The sequence below is a fragment of the Equus przewalskii genome, chromosome 6 (genome assembly GCF_037783145.1).
Source record: "Equus przewalskii isolate Varuska chromosome 6, EquPr2, whole genome shotgun sequence".
Classification (NCBI taxonomy): domain Eukaryota; kingdom Metazoa; phylum Chordata; class Mammalia; order Perissodactyla; family Equidae; genus Equus; species Equus przewalskii.
In genome coordinates this window covers 81,738,960-81,763,874 of record NC_091836.1, presented here as the reverse complement: position 1 = coordinate 81,763,874, position 24,915 = coordinate 81,738,960, and the positions used below count along the sequence as shown (strand labels likewise).

The 24,915-nt window shown below is 46.8% G+C and overlaps 1 protein-coding gene across 16 annotated transcripts in view; it reads right to left on the bottom strand.

Moving 5' to 3' along the window:
- TEAD1 (TEA domain transcription factor 1) overlaps positions 1–22,128 on the bottom strand; it is a 252,806-nt gene extending 230,678 nt beyond the window's left edge. For 12 of the 16 annotated variants that reach the window (XM_070626385.1, XM_070626395.1, XM_070626386.1 and 9 more), the window contains exon 1: positions 20,426–20,684. In XM_070626385.1, coding sequence (XP_070482486.1) covers positions 20,426–20,485 — 60 coding nt within the window. In that variant the 5' untranslated portion in view covers positions 20,486–20,684. Of the gene's footprint in view, positions 1–20,425; positions 20,685–20,940; positions 21,368–21,692 lie in introns of those variants that run through there. The other 4 variants (XM_070626392.1, XM_070626397.1, XM_008521742.2 and 1 more) reach the window with 4 other exon arrangements.
- Positions 22,129–24,915: the final 2,787 nt, after the last annotated feature.

The window sequence follows — 24,915 nt, the reverse complement described above, 5'->3', positions numbered from 1 at the left end:
ATCTACTCCCTAGTTAGCTTTTCCCTGAACTAGAGTGTAAGCATCAAAGACAAATGAGGATTGCTGTCTCAGTCCCAAATATGCAGGAGACAGGGTTCAACCCCGCTTGGGTCAGACGTCCCCCTTTGATCCAAACATCAGACAGAAGGTAGGAAAATATCTACCTGTCCAGCACAATTACAAAAAATAACAATATGAATGACAACAGCTTAATGAACTCTGATCTTCGTTAAAGCCACAAGGTTTTCCAAAGGTGCCACCTTGTCTTCTTATCCTCCCTCCAAGGAAGCACAGCTGCACAGCCAGATCCTCAAATAACAGGGAAATGTCTTCTTGGTAGCTTGCTTGGGTTGGAGAAGAAAAGCATCATGTTGCTATCAAACAGGAATTTATTTCTGGTTCATCCTTTTCTCTTTACAGGAGCGTTCTCAGCAGGAATCTTGCCTGAAACTAGCAGAACCTGGCCAATACACGAAAACGTCCTCGAGACCATGAATGCAAGGGTGGGGGAGAGACGCAGCTACGGTGGGGACGCACGGACGGACACACACACACACACACACACAGAACTGAAGCCTTCAGGGACAGATGTACTAAAGAACAATTTTCCATAGGAAGAATCTGTTTAGCATAAAGGTTAAGCAAGACTCCTTGCTTACCAAAGCCACTGGGTTTTTTCATCAAGTAGCCCCAAAGAGTCCATCAGTCAGGGTCTATCTCACCCAAGGCAACAAATACATTCCTCCCAGATCATGGGCTGCTCTGTGTGGTTGCTAATAAGATAATCTGTTACAGGAGGCTCACAAATCCATTTACATTGATTTTAATTAATGAATCGATCCCTGGCCCCAAACAACTTGATCCAGAGAAGGTGAGCAATTCCAGATTCAGTCTGCACTCCCAGCCTGAAAGCCACATTCAAAAGAAATTAACTCTCAGATCAATGCAGGACAAATAAAAATAATTGGGTTTGGACCTCTCACAACGTAAGGAAAATTCTCTTCCGAGTTTAGACAGTAACTCTTCCCATGCTAATGAGAGGAATATATTTTCAGTGATTTCCTAACAAACTTGCCTAGGATGAAGGTTGGTTGTGTTTTTAATTTTAACAAGCCTGAAATCTGGAAGACCAGTCAAATATGATGACTTTCAAACCTCAAAAATCAAAAGGAGCCCAACTTTCTCAACAGCTTATCAGAACCTTTTAGTGTAGACTGAAGGTGAACAGAGAATTACCCAAACACAAAATACAAATGACAAGTAGGAACAAAGTGGCACTCACCAGCCGGGCTGTGCTCTGAATCAGCCATACTTCATTAAAAAGGCACGCAAACTTTTGCATTCGCTTTTATTTTATCTTTTACAAAGGCTAAAACAGAATTTGACCTTTCTGCGCTATTGCCAGCTATGAATTGGAAACAAGCCCAATTTAAAAGACAGTACCAGTATATGACTGCTCATCATTCCATTTTTTTCCTCTTTCCTTGTCTAAAAATAGTGGATAGACAAACTCTGTGAAAAGACTTCTACCAGAACTTCCAGTGATTCCACATAAACCAAACCAACAGTAGAAAAATAAGTCTTTCAGTCCCATTTTCTCAAATCTCACAGCTAACCAACACCAATTAGTGGAGGAAAAGAACAGAAAAGTTGATAAATGAAAACGCATCGCACTCGATTTTATTTTTTTTTCAAGATCAAAAAAGTCCATAAATTCACAAGCAAAGCATAGAGCAGTAGTGAGCATCAACCCCACAGAGGTGGACACCACCCCGCGTCTGCTCCAGCTATGGACACAGACAAGTGGAGGCTGCTCATAAAAGAGACAAATAAACACAAGTCGCAGCAGACCCATTATATCAGGAGATAACCACTTCACATTTCTCCTTTACTTTTTAAAATATTTAATAGGACAGTTACCAAAGTGATTTTGAAGTCAGTAAGACTGGCCTGAAACACTGCAAAAAGAACCCAAAAAAAGACCCTGTGGATAAGGAAGTAAATTGCAAGTAAAAGCAAGAGACAAGCCAGAGCTCGGAAGGGCTGGCACACGCCTGTGTTCTCTGTTCTCTTCTCTCTCTCTCTCTAACTGGGCGAACAAAAGAAGTTGCTATTTCAACTACACATATGGACTCCAGAGCGTTCCACCTAATGTCTGCTTGCTTGCCCACAAGTTTCAAGACTCACTGGAGCACTAAAGCTCCTTAAAACATGCGCCATGTGTCTGTTGGGGCATTTCATGAGAGCCAGGCTGCCGCCTCTCCTGGCTGAGCTGTGCAGGGCTGCGGAGCAGAGCAGGGTATGCCGATGCAGCCTGACATGCGAATCAAGACCACAAATTATAAACAGTTTCAGTAAATGGACTTGAGCGCCTTTGTTCCTCAGACATACATCTTCCTACTGCTCACAAAGGCAGGCAGCAGAACCTAACCACCAACGCGACTACAGCCAGGACTGGGAAAGGAAGTTATTGAAGCCTGGATTTCCTGCTTTTGCTTGTAGCCAAGAACTATGAGGCTTGTAGTGGTTTCAGGAACTGACTCATCTAATGATTCATGGATAAGGCACTGCTTTTAATATGTTTCTGACCCTAAGCCTCAGGAACTTCAAAACCAATCTGAACCTCTGCTTCACTCTTATTTGCAAATGAACATTCACAGCAAAACAAACAAGAGGACAATGGTTAATGAAACAATGAAAACATCGTGCCAAAGGCAGGAAAAGTGGAATGTGGACATCACATCTGAAGCCATGATGGAAAGCCTAATCCTCGGGCTGTGACTTGACAGCGTCCAAACTTCCCAAAAGTGGCTAACAGGTGGGACAAGGTTTATTTTTAGATGTCACTCCCCTAGATGTAAAAATAGATTCAGCACAGCAATATTTTAATTCGGGTGCATCTGGGGTTGCGACTCTAAATACCCAAGATGTAAAGAAGTATATAGCTCTAGATTTAACTGTTAGAGTTTCGAACCAGGGAGAGGTCAGGGTTAGCTGACCAATGAGTAATGGGTAACAAAGGACTCATGGTGGAACTCACTGATTAAATAATCCTCTACAGAGGACAGCAATTCAGTGTTTCCACCCGTCCTCTGACCAGTCTTCCCTTGGCCCCACCACACACACACACCCCCCGCTCAGGACCGGAAAGCAAAGCTCTCCAACAGCAGAGCATCAGAAGCCAGCACCTCCGGCTGCTCCCCATCATGTCCCCACAAATTCGTTCGTCATCGAGAAGGCCCACTGGGGAAGTGTTTTCAATCCCCCCTCGCCCACCAATCCTTGGGTTTTTCCTGCCCCCCAGTACAGGACATTAAGCTCAGGACCAGTTTCGGAGTGGCTTTCAAACTGTTTACCGATTTCAACACAAGCCCAGATGCACCGAGGGAAAAGAGAGAAAAGAAAACAAAAATGCAGGCTGGTTTGGGGGCGGGGACGGAGGAAGCAGTGAGAACAGTTGACCAGGCAAGGCCAAAGTGCAGGGGCTGGCTGGCAGGCGCTGCTCGGCTGGGCTCCTCCAACAGATTTACTGACATGACGTCAGTGGCTCCCGTCCAGCTTTTTCTTTGGTAGCTTTTACCACTGGCCTCCTGAAGCCTCCACTATGTTCAGGAGCCACAGGACCACAAAGAAAATTCCCTTTGTGAAACCGAGTTTACCTTGGGCACAGAGGCCCGCCTGTGAATTACAGGGCTCCGCACCCTCCCTCCGTGCCCAGGGAGCAGAGGGGAGGGGATAAACCCCTACAGTACTGTACTTTCCTTGATACAGAGGAACTGTTACATGAAGCTCAAGGCCTTAAAAATAAATAAATAAAAGGCGGGGGCTGTTAAATGAGTCTCCAAAATTTCACGGGCCAGGATGCTGGTTAATTTCTCAGGGATGTCATGAATGACGATCATTTCAGGACTATTCACTCACTCTCCTGTGAGGCTGTGTTGGCTGGGCTGCGAACGCATACGGCTTTGTTTCACCAACAAAACAAAAAGTCTTACTGAAGCTGAAACTCCAGGCCTGAAGGGAACCTCTGAAGAGAGAGCACTACAACTCGTCTCTAAAATCAGATTATTTTTTCTTTTTTTTCCCCCTAAGTGCATATTCTGTGATGCACCAACGTGGGCATGAAACAATTTCCAAGAAGCAAAGATATTACTAAATTTAAATTACTAAAAATAAGTCTAAGAGCAGACTTGTTAAATAAAAAACATTTATTTTAGACTTAAAGGCTTACTATTGGAATCCCACAACAGCAGAGGAGCCGTGTTCAGTCCAGGACTCCTGTGCAGAAATCTGCCTAAAACTACAAAGCTTTAAACCTTTTTAGCTTATAAAAATAATGTATTAGTGATAAATGCTTTAAATGACTGGGAGATTAAATATATTCTATGTTAAATAGTTCAGGAGAGGAAAGTACAAAACTTAATTCAACAAGTATATATTCAGATGTGTGTAAATGAGCCGAACAATATCATCAAAATATAGCTTGCAGCCTGAATGGCTCAGAGTAGCAGTAAGATAAGGAATCTCTCACCTTCTGGTTATGTAACTAGGGACAGAACAAACTATCGGGTTGACATGACTGAAGGCAATGACTCAAGTCTTCTGTGAAGCCTAAATTAATGTGAGCTCTGCCCTTAAAGATTGAGTCAAACCGTGAACTGTCCAAGGGAAATTCTTCAGATTGGCCTTTTTCTTAAGGGAGAAAAGGACACAATGACAAACACAGGTGTGGAAGTGGCAACTGAAAGCCAAAGGGGCCAGCATGAGACAGCGTGCAAGGAAAGTTTTTACCATGGATCAAAAGTTGTCATGGTAGGTGGGATCCAGTTCTGAGGAGTGGGAGGGGACCAAAAAGAAAAAGGCAGAGGGGCCGGCCCTGTGGCCAAGTGATTAAGTTCTCACACTCTGCTCCGGCAGCCCAGGGTTTCCCGGGTTCAAATCCTGGGCGCGCAGACATGGCACCACACATCAGGTGACGCTGAGGCGGCATCCCACATACCACAACTAGAAGGACCCACAACTAAAAATACACAACTGTGTACCGGGGGGGGGGGGCTTTGGGGAGAAAAGGAAAAATAAAATCTTCAAAAAAAAAAAAAAAAGCAGAGACCCCGCACCCACACTGTAGCGTTGAAATACCATTTCCCACTAAAAGGAACCAAAACTCTGCAGAAATGGTTCATTCTAAGACCAAGAATACAAGAGAAAAGACTGAATAGCAAGGAAGCTATCAAAAACTACGAGAAGCAGATCAAAGGGACACAGCAGTCAACTAAAGAAACTTCCACTGGCCAGAGATGGTACAATTTGCCTATCAATGAGGAAGTACAATGAATTCAAAAGTATCCAATAATTTAAAATCTATGATTGCATAATGATACTTAAACAAAAAACAAAACAAAACCAGAAACCTGCCCTTCCTGTACAAACTATACACCAGGTTAACCAAATAATTGATGAGAGAAAGTCTCTCTTTCAGAGTATTCTACTAGTAAATGAAGAAGCAATGAGAGGACTGGTATATTACTCGCTCACAAAGCCCACATGAAATAATAGATTTAGGGAGAGATCATAAATCAATGGCTGCTAACATCACAAAGAGAGAGACCACTGGACATTAGGTGCCTCCTGGTGGAATACTAGTAACGAAACATTCCTGTCAAAAACACATTAAACCTGAATCAGATCTAGCTTCTGGGTCTAAATTCCCACTTGTAGGAAATACAGAAGATAGTGAAACAAGATAAAGGGCACTATGAGAATCCAACTGCCAAACCCAGAAGGAGGGAAACTCAACAAGAGAAACAATGAGGCTCTGATAACAAATCAATCGCAAGGGGGAAAAAAAAGGAGGCAAGAGAGATCTTTAAAGAGTTTTAAGAAACACAACCACCAAATATAACCTGTTATCTTGTTTAGACTCTGATTTAAACAAACCAACTGTGGGAAAACACTGATGACACAATCAAGGAAATCTGAACAGTGATTAGAATTTTTTTATACTAAGGAATTATTACTAAAATGTTGGTGTGATAGTGATTACAGTGGTGTTTTTGAAAAAGAGTCGTATTTCTAAAATACATACTGAAAACTTTACAGAAGAAATAGTAGGACATTGGGATTGTTCAAATAATCTAGTGGGAAAGGAGCGAGGGCTTTAGAAGAAACAAGAATGGCCATGAGTTGGTGATTGTTGCTAAGTGATGATGGTAGACGGGAGTTCACTGCCTTTTACTCTACTGAATTTTTCCACAACAAAATTCTGAAAATCTCAAATAAAATAAAAAGAAGACACTGGTCTTGTGCCTCTCCTTCAAAGAGAGAGAGAGAGGTGCTACGGGAAGAGGTACCCACCACTCTGATTCATGGCTACTGGGTGATGGTAATCACAATCACAACTATAATCAGCAGCTCACATTTATGGGACGGACGCTTCTCCGCCAGGCATTGTGCTAACCCTCACCATAACCCATGAGGAAGGCACTACTATGTCCATTTTACAGTAAGGAAAGTGGGGATCAGAAAGATTAAGAGGTCACCCAACATCAAACAGATAAGTGGAAAAAATGTAACTCCACAAGATCACACGCAGAATGAGAATGAGTTACTTCTTTTCAAAACATTAACAACCCTTGAGTGCCAGTAACTCCATGAGCCAAAAGATCCAGTGTTCCCAACGGTTAAAGCACGGCAGAATGGAGAAGTGGTGTTTTTCTGATGACCATTTTTGGTGAAACCTGGGGAACTGCAGGGGCAGAGTCTCTAAGATCTCAAAGTGAGAAGAGCAGAGAAAGAGTGGAAAGGGTGTGTGTGTGCGAGTGTGCGTGCACACGCATTTTCCCAGGGGAGAGAACAGAAAATGTGAATGCAAAAGGGAAAGTGTCTGAAGAAAGAGAGAGAAAAACAACAGAGCAGGAAATCCAGCAAGAGGGGAAGCTGGGAAAAAGCTTAAAACTAAACCCAAAGGAGGAAGATGGAAAAGCAAATCAACCAACTCCTGTCAGGCTGGTCCATTCTAGCTAGGACAAAACCCTCAGGATCTCAGAGGGCAGAGGGAGCAGGACTTCAGAATGGGTCAACCCAACGGAGAAGCTCGCTGTGGGCCATTCACCATATTTCATCACATTTCACACTCAGGGAAACACTATTTTCTTCACTTTGCACATTAGGAAAGAGAGGCCCAAAAAGAATAAATAATTTACCCGAGATCACACAGCCAATAAGCAGAACTGGGACTGGAATCCAAGGCACACTTTTAGGCTACTTTGCTAAATATATCAAACACTAGAGAGAACTATATAGAGTTAGGGCAATACCAAAACGACAAACAGCACAAGTACCAGAAAGGCCTTGGGAAACGTCTGAAGACTCTAAGAAGGGGCAAGCTAGTCCTGGGAGGGAGGGCAAGACCAGAGGACAAGTCCCAGGAATTGGCCATCAGTGGTCCCACATCTTTTAGGCCAGAGTCACCAGAACTAGGGGACCAGGAGGAAAAGACAGCATCAACCAGGCCACACGCTCACCCAAAAACCAACCAAGATGTCAAACACGGAGAGCAACCCCATTAGCAAGCCCATTTCAAAGCCCCTAATGACTTTTTCAGAGTCCTAATTATCAAGGGCTCTGAGCAAATGCAGTTAACTCCTCCACTCAGCCCTCACCAGGGCCCATCGCCTATCACAGCCTCACACCTATTTTCCAGCCGGTCCCCTGGGTGGGAGGGGAGACACTCCTATCTCTCAAGTTGCCAAACACTCCCACTATCAAGGAGTGAAGTCAAGGTCATCTGCCTAAACCCTACCCCCAGCAGGATGTCGTTTCCATCTCCAAGCCCACAGGCTGGTGCAGGGGGCTAACTTATCCTGCCTGCCTGCCAGCACATTCCAAAGAAAGACCAGACAAACTGGCAGGTCCGGTTCCAAAAGCTTCCAACCATGTCAGCACCTGCCCCCAACATACACCCCTATAGGGCGGTTTGGGTCAATGCAGCCCCCAGTACCCTCGCCCTCTCACTCTCCACCTCCATCACTAGTATACCCAGTCTTAGAGGGAGGTGTACTGGGTCCCCACAGCCTTTGAGGACCGAAACCAAAGGAGAGGGGTGAATCTGGCCCCTTCTCCATGAGACAAATGACTAGGGTGGGACAATTCCCTTGTGAAAGGCTTGTACGGGTCACACCCAACGTTTTAAGACCTTAGCCACATGTTTGTTTTGAGAATAGAGTAAAACGGCCTCCATGAACACAAAACAAATACTTCGCCTTTTCTGGGCAAACACACCAGGTGAGGGGACATCTACTTTTACTTCAATGTCACAATCCATCTTAACTCCATTCAAATGCCACAAATAAACCTGACAGGTGACTTAATATGCCACCCGTCTTTTGTTAGCCTGGCAGCTGTGGAGTCACACAGACCTAGGAACTGGCTTCAAATTTTGGCCCTGTCACACTGGCTGTGTGACCTTGGGCAGGTTACTAAACCTCCCTGAGCTTCATTTTCTTCAACTACAAATGGAGCTCTTAGATTTAAATGAGGTAATGCTGAAGGATGGGCTTAAGACAGAATCTGGTCTATCAGCCTTCCTTTCTTATCCAAATTCTCCCAAAGCGGCCGGCCCATCAGTGCAACTGAAAGATTTCTGGAGGGAATTCACGTGTACTGCTGCTCCTCCACAAAATTTGGCTCCGGGAGGGGAGTATGGGGCTGTGGATGAGATGCCTCTGATAACAGAAGAGGTCTCCAGCACCTTTCCCCCTCAGGCTCGCCCATTCCATCTCTTCAATCTAAAGTTCATTTCAAAAGCAGGCTAAAGGGGCAGGTGACGCAGCATCATCTTCCAGAAGGAAACACAAGATCTTCAAGTGACTCGCCCAAGGTCACAGGGAGAGCCAACAGCAGGGACTGTTGGATCAACTCTTCTTCCCCCCGCTGGAGGAGGAGGGACAAAGACCCCAGCCCCTGGAGGACCCTCCAATGCCTTCTCCCAGGGAACCACCCCAACAAGCAAACAGTTCTCCGAGCTCTCAAGAAGAGCCCAGCCGCCACTGTGTCAGCCAGGCCTGAAGGACACTACAGGGGCCTGACCGTCTGCCCAAGGGCCTGCCTAGGGCACATGATAGGAACTAAACAAGCAGCAGTGGCAAAAGAACCACCTGGAATTAAGAGGAGTCATTACAATCCTTTTGGTTTTAGGCAAAGTACTAAAATTTCTTAAATTTCTGAAATTCCACTCATTTTCCCTGCCACATCTATTTAGGTACATCATAAGACACCCTTACAGTCTCCCAAAGGACCAAGATAAGCAAGTTTGAAACCTAAGAATTCAAGAGCACCCAGAACTCGAGTTCTAAAATATAATCTGAAATCCCCAAAATTCACACAGTACGAACCTTTCAGAACTCCACTGGGAAAAACTTCTGTCTAAACTAAACTTTGCTCATGTAAAAGGAAATGAACCAATGCTGAATCATTCCTATGAAGGATGAGACACTTTTTTTCTCTAATACGTTATGAATTGATCCACAGAACAGCAGAGGATTCAAACTGAAACAGTCTGGCGGAAACCGGCACAGGTTTGTCGGAAAAGCTGTTCTCCGAAATTCCCCTCTCTTGTAGCTCTGGTCTCAGACACAGCCCGGGACAAGCCTTCAAGAATAATGCCGTCCTGAGCTGAACCCCAGGGCACCACCAGGGCCTCCTGCCTGGGATTTTCTCTCCATTCTGCTTAATTAAAGGGAGCCAGCCAGTTTCCTCAACAGCTTCCTCGTAGTTGAATGACCATCTCGTTTATCATTCCAACCAGGACGTTCTGAGGGTGAAGAGGTGCTAAGGACCGCACCGAGACGAGAAGCAGAGAGCAGGACGGCAGCAGGCAAGCACGCACAGGCATGGCCCAAGAAACAGGAAAGGACAACCCTTTAGGAAATACGAATGGATAAAAACTGCCACCACAGCTATTCTGAGGAAGACAGCATCTGGGGGGAGGCCACAGGAACAAGAAAGATCAAGCTAAAATTCAGAAAAAACTGGGCAGAGCACAGCCTGAAACGCAGGGTATAAATTAAGCTGACTCTGGGTTCATTTTTTTCCCTATCTTCAATCAATTTACAAATCCGATTCTATACTGGACCTGTGACCTCATGTGCCTTCCAGGTTCCTCTTCCTTGTGATCTGCTAGTTTATCCTGTATGATTCAGCTCTTGCACTGTTTAAACAATAAGCCATCCAGGTAGCTGACACGGTCGAGACCGATCATTAAGGAGCAAGTCATTCCACATTACTGAACTTACTCTTTCTAAAGCAAAAAAATCTTCCACTCTAGATACTTCCGACAGACACCTGTAGGCCCCTCACTAAAACCAGTCCACTAGGATAAACATAAACTCTTACTAGGTCCTCGCTCTGAATAGCAATCTTAATCACTAAACCGGCAAAACAGATGCACATGGAGCGTGAGGAGCGCTGGGGAGACCGCGGTGAGCACAGCTGACGTCGTTGGGTGAAACTAGACTCGGTGTTTTATTTTTTCTGTGAGACGTAATTCACATACCATAAAACTCACCCTTTTAAAGTATATAATTCAGTGGCTTTTCGTCGTTTCACAGGTTGGGAGTCACAGTGTTTAAATCCACCTTTCTCCCCTCTTCAACTGTCAGTTGGCCCGCCTCTAAAAGCCTTTATCCCCAACCAGTCGACTTGTCTCTCTTAACTATTCTTAATCTTAATTTTTAATTTAAAGACTGGGAGACCAAATTAACCCACCCACAGTTCTCTATGCCCTGATTAAGAGACAAGAGGGGAAGATGCCAATAAAATGCAGGTGGTCCCCAGCGCAGGCTCCCACAAAGCAATCTTAACAGCTCAAACCAGTCACCAGGAGTGGCCCGGGTCTAAGGACACGGGGGACACTGGCACACCCTGAAGTATAAACGAGGATCTGAGCACAGCAGGGCCAGCTCAGGGCAGCTGACTTTGAAAACACAGGTTTCCACCCACCAGTTTCCAGAAAGGATTCAGGAAGTACCTGGGTACTAACCCAAGGAGACACTCATCTTGGATGAACAAACATCCTCTTAAGTATGCAAATACACTGGCGAAAGGGAGGGGCTACCATTGGCCCAGGAGCGTGAATTATTATTTGACTCAGATTTAATGCCCAGAGAAAGGAGTCTTCTGAGCAGGGCAAAGATTCAACTCTGGAGCTGGGGGTGCTTGGAAGAAGAGGATGGTCTGGGTGTCACAGCTGTCACAGCTGCAGCTCTGGCCGACTGAGCTGGCTCTTATCTAAACTTTACCACAACCCTTCAGAGTGGACAGCGTCGTCCCCGTTTTCCAGATAGAGACTCTGGGGGCACAGAAGTTAAGCAGCCTGTCCTAAGCAGATACTAAGGGATGCAACAGGGGCAGCATGCCCTCCACCCCCTGTTGTCACACCTGGAGCCTGACGCCCTCAGAACACAGGTGGGGCTTCCTCAATGGTTTTACTGGCAGCCACAGGGCCCTGAGCACAGATTCTCTATGACCACCTTAGAGAAGAACCATTAGAATCCAATCCCAAAGTCAGGACTGTGGCTTCCACACGAGAACCTAAAGATGAGATCTCCTTCTGGACGAATGAAAGGACACCCCACTTACCACTTTCTGAAGCATTTCCAGACAATTCGTACTGCCATTTGGCAAGGAATGACCTCAAATATTATGTATTTCCTGATGGATTTCCTCCACTTCATGCACAGGGGAAGTGTGGTTCAAGGCAATTAATGGCCTAGGACTTCATAGGATGCCTCAGCTTCTCCTGGATTTCAATCCACTCGCCTGAGACCAGAAGTCCGGCTCTTCTAAGTAACTCTGCCCCAGCCTGACCTGGCAGGAAATCCGTGACGACCTGGTACGCAAGATAACAACTGAAGTTGCTATTTACTGAGCACTTACTAAGTGTCAGGCATACGCAGGCATTCTATTGAAATTTACAGATTGGCACACAGAGGCTCAGAGAGGACGTAACTTGTCCAAGGCCACAGGACTAGCAAGCGACCGAGCCCAGAGTCTAACTAAGGTGCCTCCAATTCCAAACCTGTGTTTTTAAACCTACATTATTATCCTGCCTTTTTCCAAACCAGAATCACGAAACTTCCCACGCCCCGTGTCAACCACTTCACTCCCTCCCGCTTCTTTCAATTAATTGCTAAAGTTTCAGATCTATGCTGGCTCGTGATTGATTGGCAATAAACCTTTATCACTATTTGAGGGTTAAGTTCATTACCCTGGAGAGTATTTCAGTGGGTTGGTTTGTTTTGTAACAACTTAGCCCCAATCTACTTACCCAAAATGGCATCTGGCAAAAAAAAAAAAACCTTTCCCTTCAAGGCCCACCTCCAACATCACTTCCTCTGCAAAGGTTTCCTCAGGCCCCACACTGGGTAACACAGCTCTTTGGAAATATCACAGGCTCTTACCCCATGGAGCTTTTTTCCCTTTATTCTGATATTACAGAAGGAAATTCATGCTCCTAACAACTACAAATGTGTATAAAATGAAACCCCTCCCCTTTCCCAATCCACTCCCCCAAAGCAACCCGTCAATAATGTACAATCTTCCAGATCCTTCGCGGAGTTGGCCCCGTGGCCGAGTGGTTAAAGTTCTGGGTGCTCTGCTTCCGGGGCCCAGGTTCACAGGTTCAGATCCCAGGCATGGACCTATCCCACTCGTCAGCCATGCTATGGAGGCATCCCACATACAAAAAATGGAAGATGATTGGCACAGATGTTGGCTTAGGGGTAATCTTCCTCAAGCGAAAAAAGAGGAAGACTGGCAACAGATGTTAGCTCAGGGTGAATCTTCCTCACCAAAAATAAAAAAACACAGATCCTTTTGGATAGAAATGCGAACAGGTTTCATCAATACTTCATGAACTCTAAGACACCACTGATTGTAAAATGCAGCATCATTTTATTTCTAAGAAACGCTACTGCAAAACCAACCATGCCAGAATGGTGCCATATCACCTAGAAATTGTATTTTACACATATTGAAACTTTCTTACCATATGTCAACCTTGAGTATACATAAAGAGAAAAATGCAAGCAAAAGGAGTTGGGTAAGATATACCTAAAACAACTTCTCAGCGAGATCAATATCCATGCTTTTCACACTATCACCCTCTGTGACATTCAGAGCATTCTTAACAATGCTCCACGACTGACTCTGGGATTTTCTTCCTCTCCCCTGCATCTGTTCTACAGGCTTCGATGAGTATGTGCAACCACATCAGGGGTCATGACCATTGCCTGGCCAGCCATGATGGCAGGACACATGCCAATTTTGAAAACGTTCAAACAGGAAAAAAAATTCCATCTTGGAATTCATGAAATACAAAATACACAACTTCCCCACTGGATCGTGACGATCTCTTCACGTGCCTGTTTCCTTCGCTCAATTGGGGCATTTTATTGATCGCCATGCACTGACCACCTTTCGCTGATCACCAGATCCCGCAAACAGTAGCACCTGTCAGTGTTTAAATATCTAGAGGCAAGCAGCAGTTCTATGCAAAACTGGGGGCATCTGGACTTCAAAGTGCCCAACGAGGAGGGAAGAGAGAAGAAAGGAAAGAATGAAAAGCTGGGTATGGTTTCTGGGCAGCAGGTTCGTGTCCAGGATGCTGTCAGGATCCTCCTTCCTAGCCCCTCACTCCGCAATGCCAGCTCTGTGAGCATCCCCACTACTCAGGAAGTAAAACCACCTCTGCAAGCAGCCAGACAAGAATTAGTCCTTAAACCCCTCACCAGCAAGCCCGACACACACCTCTCTAATCACATCTGGAAACAACTGCCACACTCCCAAAGGGCAACAGATGACTGCCGAGCACAGAGAAGGGGGTTCTGTTCACTGTATTGCTTCTCCTGCATCAAGGATGAGACCTTAGTTTTGTGCAGCTCTATTTTTAAAACTGACCAAGAACATCTTAGCCAATTCCATTAAGATTCAGGCATATGTTCCTAGGTACATCGCCTCACAAACACAGGGGAGAAAAGTCCCATTCAGAATGAGGAAGGATGGCGAAATTTAGCCTGATTCCATCTGAGGATAAGAATTAGGACATCTAGAGCAACAGTTCCCAAGCAGAGGTGGACACCACTACAAAACCTCCTAGAAATACAGAAACTTTGCACCTACCTCAGCCCTCCTCAGTCTCCAGGGGTGAGGCCCCGGCTGTCGAAAGCTCCCTGGAGGCTGTGATGCACACGCTCAGGTGGGAATCACTGCTGTGCCAGAGGCTCCCTGGGGCAGGAGTGGAAAGAGGCTGATCTGGGTTTGAGTCAGAAGCACCCTGAATTAGCCACGTAAAAGGATCCACGCACGGTGAATTGTAAACCCAAACGTCAACACGTGGGAAAAGATGAGGGGCCGGAAGGTGAGGGAGAGCACGCAGGGCAGGCTGGCTGGGAAAGGGGCCATCAGTCTTCCCCTGGCTTCCCCAGTACCTGACACATATCAGGCACACAGATACTCGCTGAACGAGACTCACACGCCTGATAAGCACATGGTGATGTACAGCCTCTGTTCACACTGAGCCACCTACTGTATGCAGAACCCCTGAGGGGGCTCTGACAAGTAACTCAGGCAAGACGCGCCCTGTCAATTCACCAGTGCAAGGGACCCTAGTTTTGCTTCAGCTTCCCTGGACACCGGAGTAGGTGTTCTCGAAGCATTGCCCTCTTTAACCATTCCTAGTCGTAAAGGAAGCCGCTTCTTGCCTCCGAATCACAGATAACACTTCCCCTGATTTCCAGTTATATAGATTTTTTTTAATTTTTTTTTATAGATTGGCACCTGAGCTAACATCCATTGCCAATCGTTTTTTTTCTCTTCTTCTTCTCCCCAAAGCCCCCCAGTACCTAGTTGTACATCCTGGTTGTAGGTCCTTCTGGTTGTGCTATGTGGGATGCTGCCTCAGCGTGGCCCGATGAGCGGTGCCATGTCCCCGCCCAAGACCCGAACCAGCGAAACCCCGGCCTGCAGACTCGGAGGGCGCGAACTTAACCACTTGGCCACAGGCCAGTCCCCAACCTGTTATACAGATCTTAATCCTTTTTACATTTGAAGAAGGTAAAACTCAAAGGTGAAAGAAAATTAGGGAGGTATTTTGAATGCACAACAGAACTAAAAAAATTTATGAAAATAAGAACAGTATCAGTCTTATCTCCCCAGCATTTAAAACAAAAGCAAATTTTGAATTATGGGAACTTCTGGGCTCTGCCTGTATGGAACTCGATTAAGTAGCTTGTCTTCTATACTTCCCTCAATGAAAATTCCAGATGAGGTCTTCTAAGTATCCCAGATTTCAAGACCCAGCTGACGGTTCCCTCAGCTCTTGGGTCTCTTTCTAACTCCAAGCACCATTGTCTCCCAAAAGCTTTGACATAAAAAGGCAGCAGCAAAGAAAGGGCTGAAAGAGATTCCAGCAAAGGCAGCAGAGGCTCACAATGATTTCGGAATCAGCTAGTCCCTGAGACACCCCCAGCCCCAGGGATGGGGGATCCGAAAACGAAGCATATCAAAATGCTATTGATAAGCTAAATTACCAGACAGCTTATCTGAGGCCACATCCACCATATGGTGCCCCAACTTCTGCCGCCTGTTGCTGCCACAACAATAGGCACGCCTACCCAGAAAGCAGCATCGGACAGAAACCCAGCAGCGGCGGCATGTGGGGCGGCGACTGTGTTTACCTTTTATTTTGTGCCATTAGCTTTGTGCCTCCCTCTATCCCAGCAGGGACTTGAAACACACGCACATTCAACGTCAAAAATACGCAGTTACCTGCAGGATACACGCGTGTACACTGCATGTGTGCGCGTGTGTGAGGAGACATCAGGTGAACAGAGAGAAAACCAGATGTCAACTTCAGAAATGGAGCTGCCTGGAGGGGGAGGGCGAACCAGGCAGGCTCCCAGCGAGCGCGGGAGCAGACAATGCGCTCTTCTCAAAGCACTCGGGCGGGCGGGCCTCGGGGAGTGGCTATTTAAAACACTTGGCTCCTTTTATTTCACCACCATGGAAGTGAGTCGGCTCTGAAGTGCCGGAGCAAATGAAGTCATTGGGTTTCCGAGGGCTCCCTCTGCATTTTAGCAGAAGTCAGACTGCAAGTCAGAAGGTCCGGCTGAAGTTCTTTCTTCCAATTAAAATCGATTTTGGGGCCTGGGCTTCATTAACTTTTTTTCTTTGAAAAGACATTAAGGCCACCGAAAAGTTAAAGGATGTTTGTTGGACACTGGAGCGAATGCTGTCAAAGATGACTCCCTTCACAAAATACCATCAAGTCAAGGTGTAAAGATGACCAGGGAAGGATATCACCTTCGAAAGGCTTGGTTGGTATAAAAAACTAATGCTGGTTTTTGTCAAATGAATTCACAAGATTTCTGCATTTCTTTGTTTCTTTCTCTAAAGAAGTCCTATTTTTTCAGAGATTATATCATTGATGCTAATATTCACTTATTTACTTTACTATCTAGTAGGAAAAAGACCCTGGTTTTCAAAGAGAATTCAGCAACACAGCATCTGGTTATGCAAAAATGCACAGGACGCAGGTTTGGATACAGCGCAAAGGAAAGGGAACAAAAAAAAGACAGTCTCTTTCCTAATATTCAAATCTAGTTAACTATTACAGAAAGGCACTCATTTCATCCCCCCCAATTACCCACACCTAGGCAGGCAACATTCTTGGATGAACTTTTCAAATTTTCTTAAACATTCTCAGTTAAAAAAAAAAAAAAACTCCTTTCAAGTTAAATTGAGATTGCACTTGAACTGCATCCAAGAGCGGAGCTGAACTGAATTATGATAATTAGAAAGCTGTGCCTATAAAAAAGCAGCGCAGTTCATGCATTTTTTTTAAAAGTTCATGCCAGAGAATATAAGTTCAATATGTTCTCACATAATTAACATTTCCCACCATTAGCAGCAGTTTTTCAGTTTATGTATCAGTAAAAACAACAGACCCCGGCACTGTTGTATATTCCCAGGCAAAAGGGTTTCAGTCACTACACACACCCCCGAACCTGTCACATGCCTCATAACAACCACAATTTCCCCCTAGAGAACTTGTTCATCGATAAGCCGGCTGCTTCTTTTAAACCCATTTGGGCTCAGTCGCTCAAACTGCTAACGAAATCCTAGGACAGAGCCTTAAAAACTGACGCATGGCGTCAGGACAGTAAATACTGATTTTAAACAACTGGGGGGAGGGGGCGCACGACACAGCCAGGATGGCGCCTTCCCTCAGCCTGCCACAGGAGGAGAAGAGACAGCCCCTGAGGAACCCCCACCTGCAGGCAATCAGGAGAGAGACTGGTGGTTTCACAGTTAGCCAGGACTCCCCAGACTATGGAAACTCTTTTCTGAGAACGCTCCCAACCATGCAAAAGGCCAGCGCACAAAAGGAGGACTTCAGAGCGGAGAGGGACCCACCCTGTAAGAAACTCTGTCCTGAAACCCACCCTTCAGGGCAGCCCATTTGCTTTGATTAAAATACAAATATATTATTTCAAAATTCCCTTATTCTGTACCACTATGAAGTCTGAAGGTATCTGAAGAAATGGGTGCATTTCAACCCTCAGTTCAAATCTGGGGTGGGGGCGAGGAAGCTTATGAGAAGAATCTTACAGACTGAGGACTCACTCTTAAGAGTTCACAGCTTTGAAATAAAATACAAAAACCCACACGAAAACACTCGGGATATTTAGATGCAAATATTCCAGCATTCCGCAAACTATCCCATTAGAGGGAAGGCCCTGAACTTTCCTGATTTCAGAAGATACAGAAATTGTAACACGAGGGGGTTGAAATTAGATATTTGTCAAAAAGAAGCCCAACCCTGAAACATGAAGTGCTTAGGATGGACCTGAATCCCTTGATTTTATCATTTTTGAGAATATGAAAGAATGAAATATATCAGTGATATTGTTCCAACACGATTTGGGATCTAATTTAAATACCACAGGATAATCTGTGGCTTCAACATACAAAATAAGAAAAAGCCCCCATGCAACTTATGAAAGATTATTCCAGCCACAGGTCAGTCCCCAAGAGCCCAGCAGCAGAGCCTAAGTTTGTCAAAGGGCAGAAAGCCTACAACACACTTTTCTTGCCGAGTTCATTAGTAGGACATTAGTGCTCTGCATGTCCAGAAACTGACCTCTAAAAAGGAAGCCGTGATGCCCGTATTTCTCAAGAGAAAGGTGGGCTCTGATCTGCCTGGAATTCTACAGAGAAAGCTGGACACTTGCTCTGGCCAGTATCTGTCAGTCTTTGGAGAAAACAGACCCAAAAAGTTTTACCACTAAAAAGACCCAACCTCTAAGCATAGCTTTCACTGAGCAATATTTTTTTCTCTTTTCACAATCTCTTCATTAGGAACAAGACAAAGTGCCTAAAAATACAAGCTTCAAAGTGTTACCCACCCCCTGTCTGTACATGAACATGGTCATTGTACACGCACTGGATCACACACGCAGTTATTTGCACCAAGCTTTTGAGTGATAAGACACCACAATTTTCATTTGCAGGCAATATAATTATGCTCACAATTAACACATGAGATTAGACAGAAGCGCCATCCCACGGATGCGCAGGCTCTCATATGACCGCCATGTAGGAGATCAATCCATTGCTGGAGCAAAAAACCTTCAAATACTGTTAATGGCACAGCTCACTTCTTCCAAAGCCTAACTAACCTGCGGGATCTACATTCTCTAACTGTCCCTGTTACATACTTTTCTACTGAAAATGTGACAACAAATATGATCCAGACACTGGTGACAGACTACAAGTATATTCTTCCCAAATTTTCCCATTAAGAAATTCCCTCTCCTATTTGCTGTTCTGTATTGTCAGTGCCAGCAAAATTCAAAATTGTTTATAAATGACTGAAGCTCAAGAAGCAAAAACCCGAACCTTTTTTCCCTTATGACTTGTTTGTCCTTTTCTAAATAAAAGGGGATGCCAGTCCCCGAATATATGAATATCTAATTCTTGCTGTATAAAGCAAAGGAGGGAGAGAGGCAGAGGGGAAGGGAGGAGGAAGCTGACTTCCCCAGGCTGCTCCCTCCCCCCCTTAAACTGGGCCCTTCCGTGTGACTAGTTTGCTGCTGGGGCCTAGGCACACGTCTACCACAATGCTGGGAAGCGCCTCTCTGCGAGGAATTCATTTCAACCTGGCTCCATCTACGCTAGGTTGCCCTCCCTCTTTAAATTAAATTTCATTACGTATAAGTCGTGCTGAGTCCCAGTTTATGCTTTTGGAAAAGAAAAAAACAAACTCCAATAATCTCTCACGCATGTTCACTGGATGGAGTTGTGTTTGTTACTCCCTGAAAGATCACTGAGAGCAGCAATCTACACAAACATTCTTTCCTATAATATTTTTTTACTCTTACTGTCTAGGCAAAGTGTCACATCGGTTCTGTTTCAAACTTGTAAACAAAAAAAAGGTATTCTAATATTCCCCTACAGCTGCGGATCGACTAATGCTTATCATTAAAGAAAAAAATAAAATAGTCCACATTGGCACTTTTATACCATCAGCAAGAACCAGTAACGGATACAGCTTATCAGTTCATTTTTTTACACCAACAACAAATAAAAGAATTGTAAACTCTGTTTAAAACCTGAAACCTGAGAGTTCGACCCAGACTTGCACATACAAAGAAATACTAAACAAAAATATCTGTGACCATTTATGGAAATACTGAGATTAGAAAAACAAGCCTTTCTCCAAAAAAATAATCAACAATTTAAAACCTCGCTGTTGACAAAGGTTCAACTAATCCATTTGTCTTTCCTGAGTCACTTTGTAACTAGTTCTATTTCCTTCCAAAGAGGAAAGAGTCTTACCAAAGTTGGATCTAAGTCTGGCCCTTAAAAGCATTCAGATGTGCTTGGGCCCAAAATCCTGCTTTCTACAGAAGGGCACAAACCCAGCAGTGAGAGGAGGAAGCACAGGCACATCCTGAGGTCTGTTCCCCAGCCCTGCCTCAGAGGACCCAAGCAGAGAAGCAAGCATCAGAGACCAGCAAGACCCACTGCCGGCTGCAGAGAAGGGAGTCCACTCCCGGCTCTGACAATGCCGCGAGACCACATCTTCCAGAAGAGATCTGTCTACTCAGGTAACCACCTGCAGGCACCCAGCTCACCAAAAGTCCTCAGACCACCTAAACTTCCTGAAACGATCAAATGAACAGTGGGGAGGAAGAAACCTATGACTGTCCTGAACTGATAATGTCCTGCTCCTTTGCACTTTCAGTAGCATTTTTAATTTTTTTTTTAACTATTTTGAAATCTGATAGGCTTTGCAGACCTTTCCGTCCCGAGACCTGGGCTCCCTCCAAGGCACTGTTTTTAAAACACGATCTTTTTACATTACCCGCTCCTGGAACATCATCTGTCTCTTAAGTTTCCAGCGCTTACTGAGGTCAATTTTCATTTCTGCAAATCACAGGCAGCCACTTGCTTCTGAGAAGTTAACAAGCCTCCTGAGAAATGCTGGTGGCTGGTATTTCATTGTTTCATAAATATTTTTATATAGTGACACCCTTCAACTTTAAATAAATCTTTAAAAACAAAGACAATTAAAAAGCAAAGAAAATTATGATCTGGATTTTATTTATTTTCCAGGAGGAGAATTAAGGGAGGTGTGAGCCCTCCATTGTCTTCAACTCATTTAAAACGCTGCTTCAGTTTAAAAAAAAAAATCACAAACACATTTTGAAAAAAGAAAAGGAAACTCATAGAAGTTGAACTTTCTTTAAAGCGGGCCTCTGGACTTTGGAAAACAAGTGTTGCTCCTACGAACAAAGACTGGAAGGGCACCCTGATTTTCTCCCCTCCTGGGGATCATTTCTCCTCCAATAAACAAACAAATCCCCCAGTATTTCCTACCGAAGGGAAGTTTTCCAGAGAGAGTCTCCTCCAGGGTTTGGTGGTAACTGCGACTCAGTCTTTTTTGGACACAATGTTTCTGCTGACTCCTGAAAATTTTCCACTTGAATGTGCAATGAAGCGGCGGCGGCGGCGGCGGCAGTCCTGGAGAAGCGGCAAAGGCGGCCGTGCCTTTTTTTCATCTTTGAGAAGAAGGAGCGACACCCCCGCCAGCAGCACAAGTCGGCGCAGACCCCGGGCCCGCCTCGGGGGGCCCCGGCGCCGGGGGCGGCCGTGGAGGCGCGGGAGGGGGGATCGGGCCGGCTGCGGGCTCCGAGGCGGCGCCGGCGGCTCTCCCCGCCCGCGCCCGCGCCCGCGCCGAACTTCTGACTTCTCGGAGAAAAACGTGGAGACGACCCGAGGGGGTGTGCGTGTGCGCGCGTGCCGGCGGGGGGCGCGGGGGGCGCGGCGCGGCTGGCCGGCGCCTCCAGGGCCGCGGGCGGGGGCCGCCTGTTGCCGCGCGGGCTCCGCAGCGCGCGGCCCAACTTGGCGTCCCGGCAACTCGCGCCGCGGCGGCCGGCCGCTCACCTTGGAGGGCGCGCGGGGAGGCGGCGCGGGGGCCCGGCCCCGGCCCTCCGCCGCCCGCCCGCCCGCCGCACACAAAGCGGAGCCGGGAGAGAATGAGCGGCCCGAGCGGGACGCGCCGCCGGCCCCCCGCCCCCGGCGCCCCGCGCGCCCCCCGCACCCAGCATCCGCCCCGCGCGCCAACTTACCTCGGCCGAGGGAGCCGCCGCAGCGCCCGGCGCGTCCGAGGCAAACTTCGGCGCCGCGTCCCCCGCCCTCAGCTCGGTGCCCGGCTCCCGGTCCCCGGGCCGGCCACCCCACCCCTGCCTAGCACCGCTCCTGCCCCGGGGCCGGCTGGGCGCACTGGGCTGCCGCCCGCGGCTCCGGGCGAAGGTGGACGGGGTGGGGGGGTTTCACTGCATGGCCTGTCCCCGGACGCGGCCGCCCCGGGCCCGGGCCCCGCCGCGCGGACTGGCCCGCAGGGTGGAAGCGAGTCTGCAAAGTGCTTGGTGGGCGCCCGCGGCGGGCGGCGGGGCCGCGGCGGCGGCTGCAGAGGCTCGGCTCGGCTCGGGCGGCGCGGCGCGGCGCGAGCGATGCTAAGAATGTTCGGAATGAGGACAGGAATGAAATGAACGCCAGGACCGAACTCGCTCCGGAGGGGTGGGGCCTCGGTGACGTCATGCGGCCTGCCGCCCGGGGCCGGGGGCGGGGCCTGCCGCCGCCGGTGACGTCATGGGGATCGGGGCGGGCCCGGCGCGGCCGCCTGGCCGTTGGGGCGCGGGCTGCCCCAGGAGGGGCGGCGGGGCGGAGTCTCGCGCCCACGGGGGAGCGGGGCGCGCGCGGGAGCCGCCCTGCCCCCTCCCGGCGCGGGCGCCGGGCTTTGTCCCGAGCTGGGCGGGCGGGGCGGGCGGGAGGAGGGCGGCTCGGAGGTGCGTGCGCCCGCGCGGAGAGCTCTGGAAGCCTGGGTTCCCTCCCCGGGGCGGGGGCCGAGGCCCGAGCTGCGCGCGCCGCGTCTGCCCTGCCTCAGTTTCCCTCGTGCGGGGCGCGGAAGCTCGGGCGGCCGCCTCGAGCGCTCCTGGACTCGCGGCCGTCGGCGAGCCTGGGGCAGAGAAGTTTCTTTTCTGGAAATTCAGGCGGTGGTTCTCCAGCGCGGCGGCCGCCTTCCCGGGGCCGGATTCCCAGCCTGCCATGTCTTCTCTTCTCTTCCACTTAGTGAAAGTTCAGGGCTCTCGTTCCGGTCGCAGGCGGCCCTGCTGCTGGGAAGGGAAGCCTTTCGCATAGCAGAGAAGGGATAATTACAGAGTTCGCGGCAATCCTTCCCTGTTAGCACCGTCTTCGCCAAGTCCCTCGAGAAATTAAGTTCGCTCATCCCTGCGGGTGGCACTTTTCGAAAGTAATGGGTCGGGTAAAAACTCCCTAAATTTTAAAACGCTACGTGCGGCAGCTTCAGGTCACTTTTGTGTGTGTGTGTGTGTGTGGATAAACTGCACCGCCGTAATAAAAAAAAATAATAATTTTAACCCTATCTTTGGAGGTAGTGACGCAAAAGTGACATAGTAAGCGTAGTGGGTAAATCACAAAACAGCTGGGTAAAGTGGACCCGCTGTAGCAGAATGTCTAAAGTTTGGGTAATTGTAATCTGCGGTTCCCCTTAGATCAAAGTAGCAAGCAGTTGCTGTCCTGTTGGCCTCGTTCCTTCCAGGCACTTAGATTTCCTTTCTGGTTGAAGCCTCTGGGAAGATAATGGCGCGCATTTTATGTGCCCCGGGAATCCCCTAAATAGAAATAAAGAAAATAAATGAGGGAGGTGGAATGTGATTCGCTGCAGCACATTTTCTACAAAATGTAACCTTTGCAAGTGCATTTTTAATTGAAATTTGTTTTGAGAAAATTGAGGATTCACATGCAGTTGTAAAAAATAATAATACAAAGAAATAATTTGATTACTTCGTCCAGTTCTCCCCAAGGGTAATGTCTTCCAAAACTATGTACAGTAGTGCCCCCACATCCGAAGTTTCACCTTCTGAGGTCTCAGTTGCCCAAGGTCAACCATGGTCCAAAAATATTATATGGAAAATTCTAGAAGTAAACAATTCATAAGTTTTCAGTTGTGTGCCATTCTGAGCATGGTGATGAAATCTTGAGCTGTGCAGCTCCATCCCACCAGGGACGTGACTCATCCGTCTGTCCAGTGCATGGCTGCTGGGTAGCTGCCTGACCTTTAGTCCCTTACTAGCTGTCTTGGATATCAGATTGACTAGGTATGGCAGTGCTTGCTGTCCAACTAACCCTTACTTTACTTAATAATGGCCCCAAAGCACAAGAGTAGTGATGCTGGTGCTTCAGACATGCCAAAGAGAAGCAATGAAGTGCTTCTTTTAAGTGAAAAGGTGAAAGTTCTTGATTTAATAAGGAAAGAAAAAACTGCTGAAGTTGCTAAGATCTACAGTAACTTTTATTAAAGCATATTGTTATAATTGTTGTAGTTCATTATTGTTGTTAATCTCTTACTGTACCTAATTTAACATTAAACTTTGTCGCATGTGTGTATATATAGAAAAAGAACATAGTGTATGTAGAGTTCAGTGTTATCCGTGGTTTCAGGCATTCACTGGGAGTCTTGGAAGATATCTGCTATGTATAAGGTATATAATATCACAGTATAACATCACAATGGGAATATTGACATTGATACAACCCAGCGATCTTATTCACATTTCCCCAGTCTTACTTATACTCATTTGCATGTACCTGTACTTTGTTTCATATGATTTCCCACCTGCATAGGTATCCACCAGGACAGTAAGCTACTAATGCGTTTTATCTCTAGTTTACATACAATAGTAAGGTAATAGAATGAGGTCCACAATAATGTCCCCAGCACCTTAGCACTGGTCTTTGGAAGTGTGTTAGAAAAACACAAAATTAACTAGGCGTTAAAACTGTACTAGGCAGACATCCGACTATCTTCTAAAGGCACCAGATAGAGTCTAGTGGCAGTGGCCACCAGACAAGAGGGCTTCTAGACTACTATGTGTTGGCCCAGTGCACCTGGGCGCCTTTCAGACTCTAGCTCCCATCTTACAGCCACCTGGCAATACTAGGTCCCCCATTCCTTCCTAACTTAAGGAAAACTCCTTGGCCTGGGGTTCAAAGCTCTTCATGATGTATTGTGACTTCCTGACCAGTATTTTCTCCAACTTCTCCCATCTACGTGCATATTTTTCAGACTCATTTAAAACCCTCTTCGTCCAGGAAAACTGCTCAACTCGATATTTCCTCCAGAAGGACCCTTAAAGCTCCTGCTCCAGACACACTACTTTTATTCTGTTAGTTACCAGTATCCTGGGATGCCCCATATCTGAGCCAGTGGAAAGTGGCCTGGGTCTCATTCAGCTGAGTGTACACTGCCTGGGACCTACACATAAATGG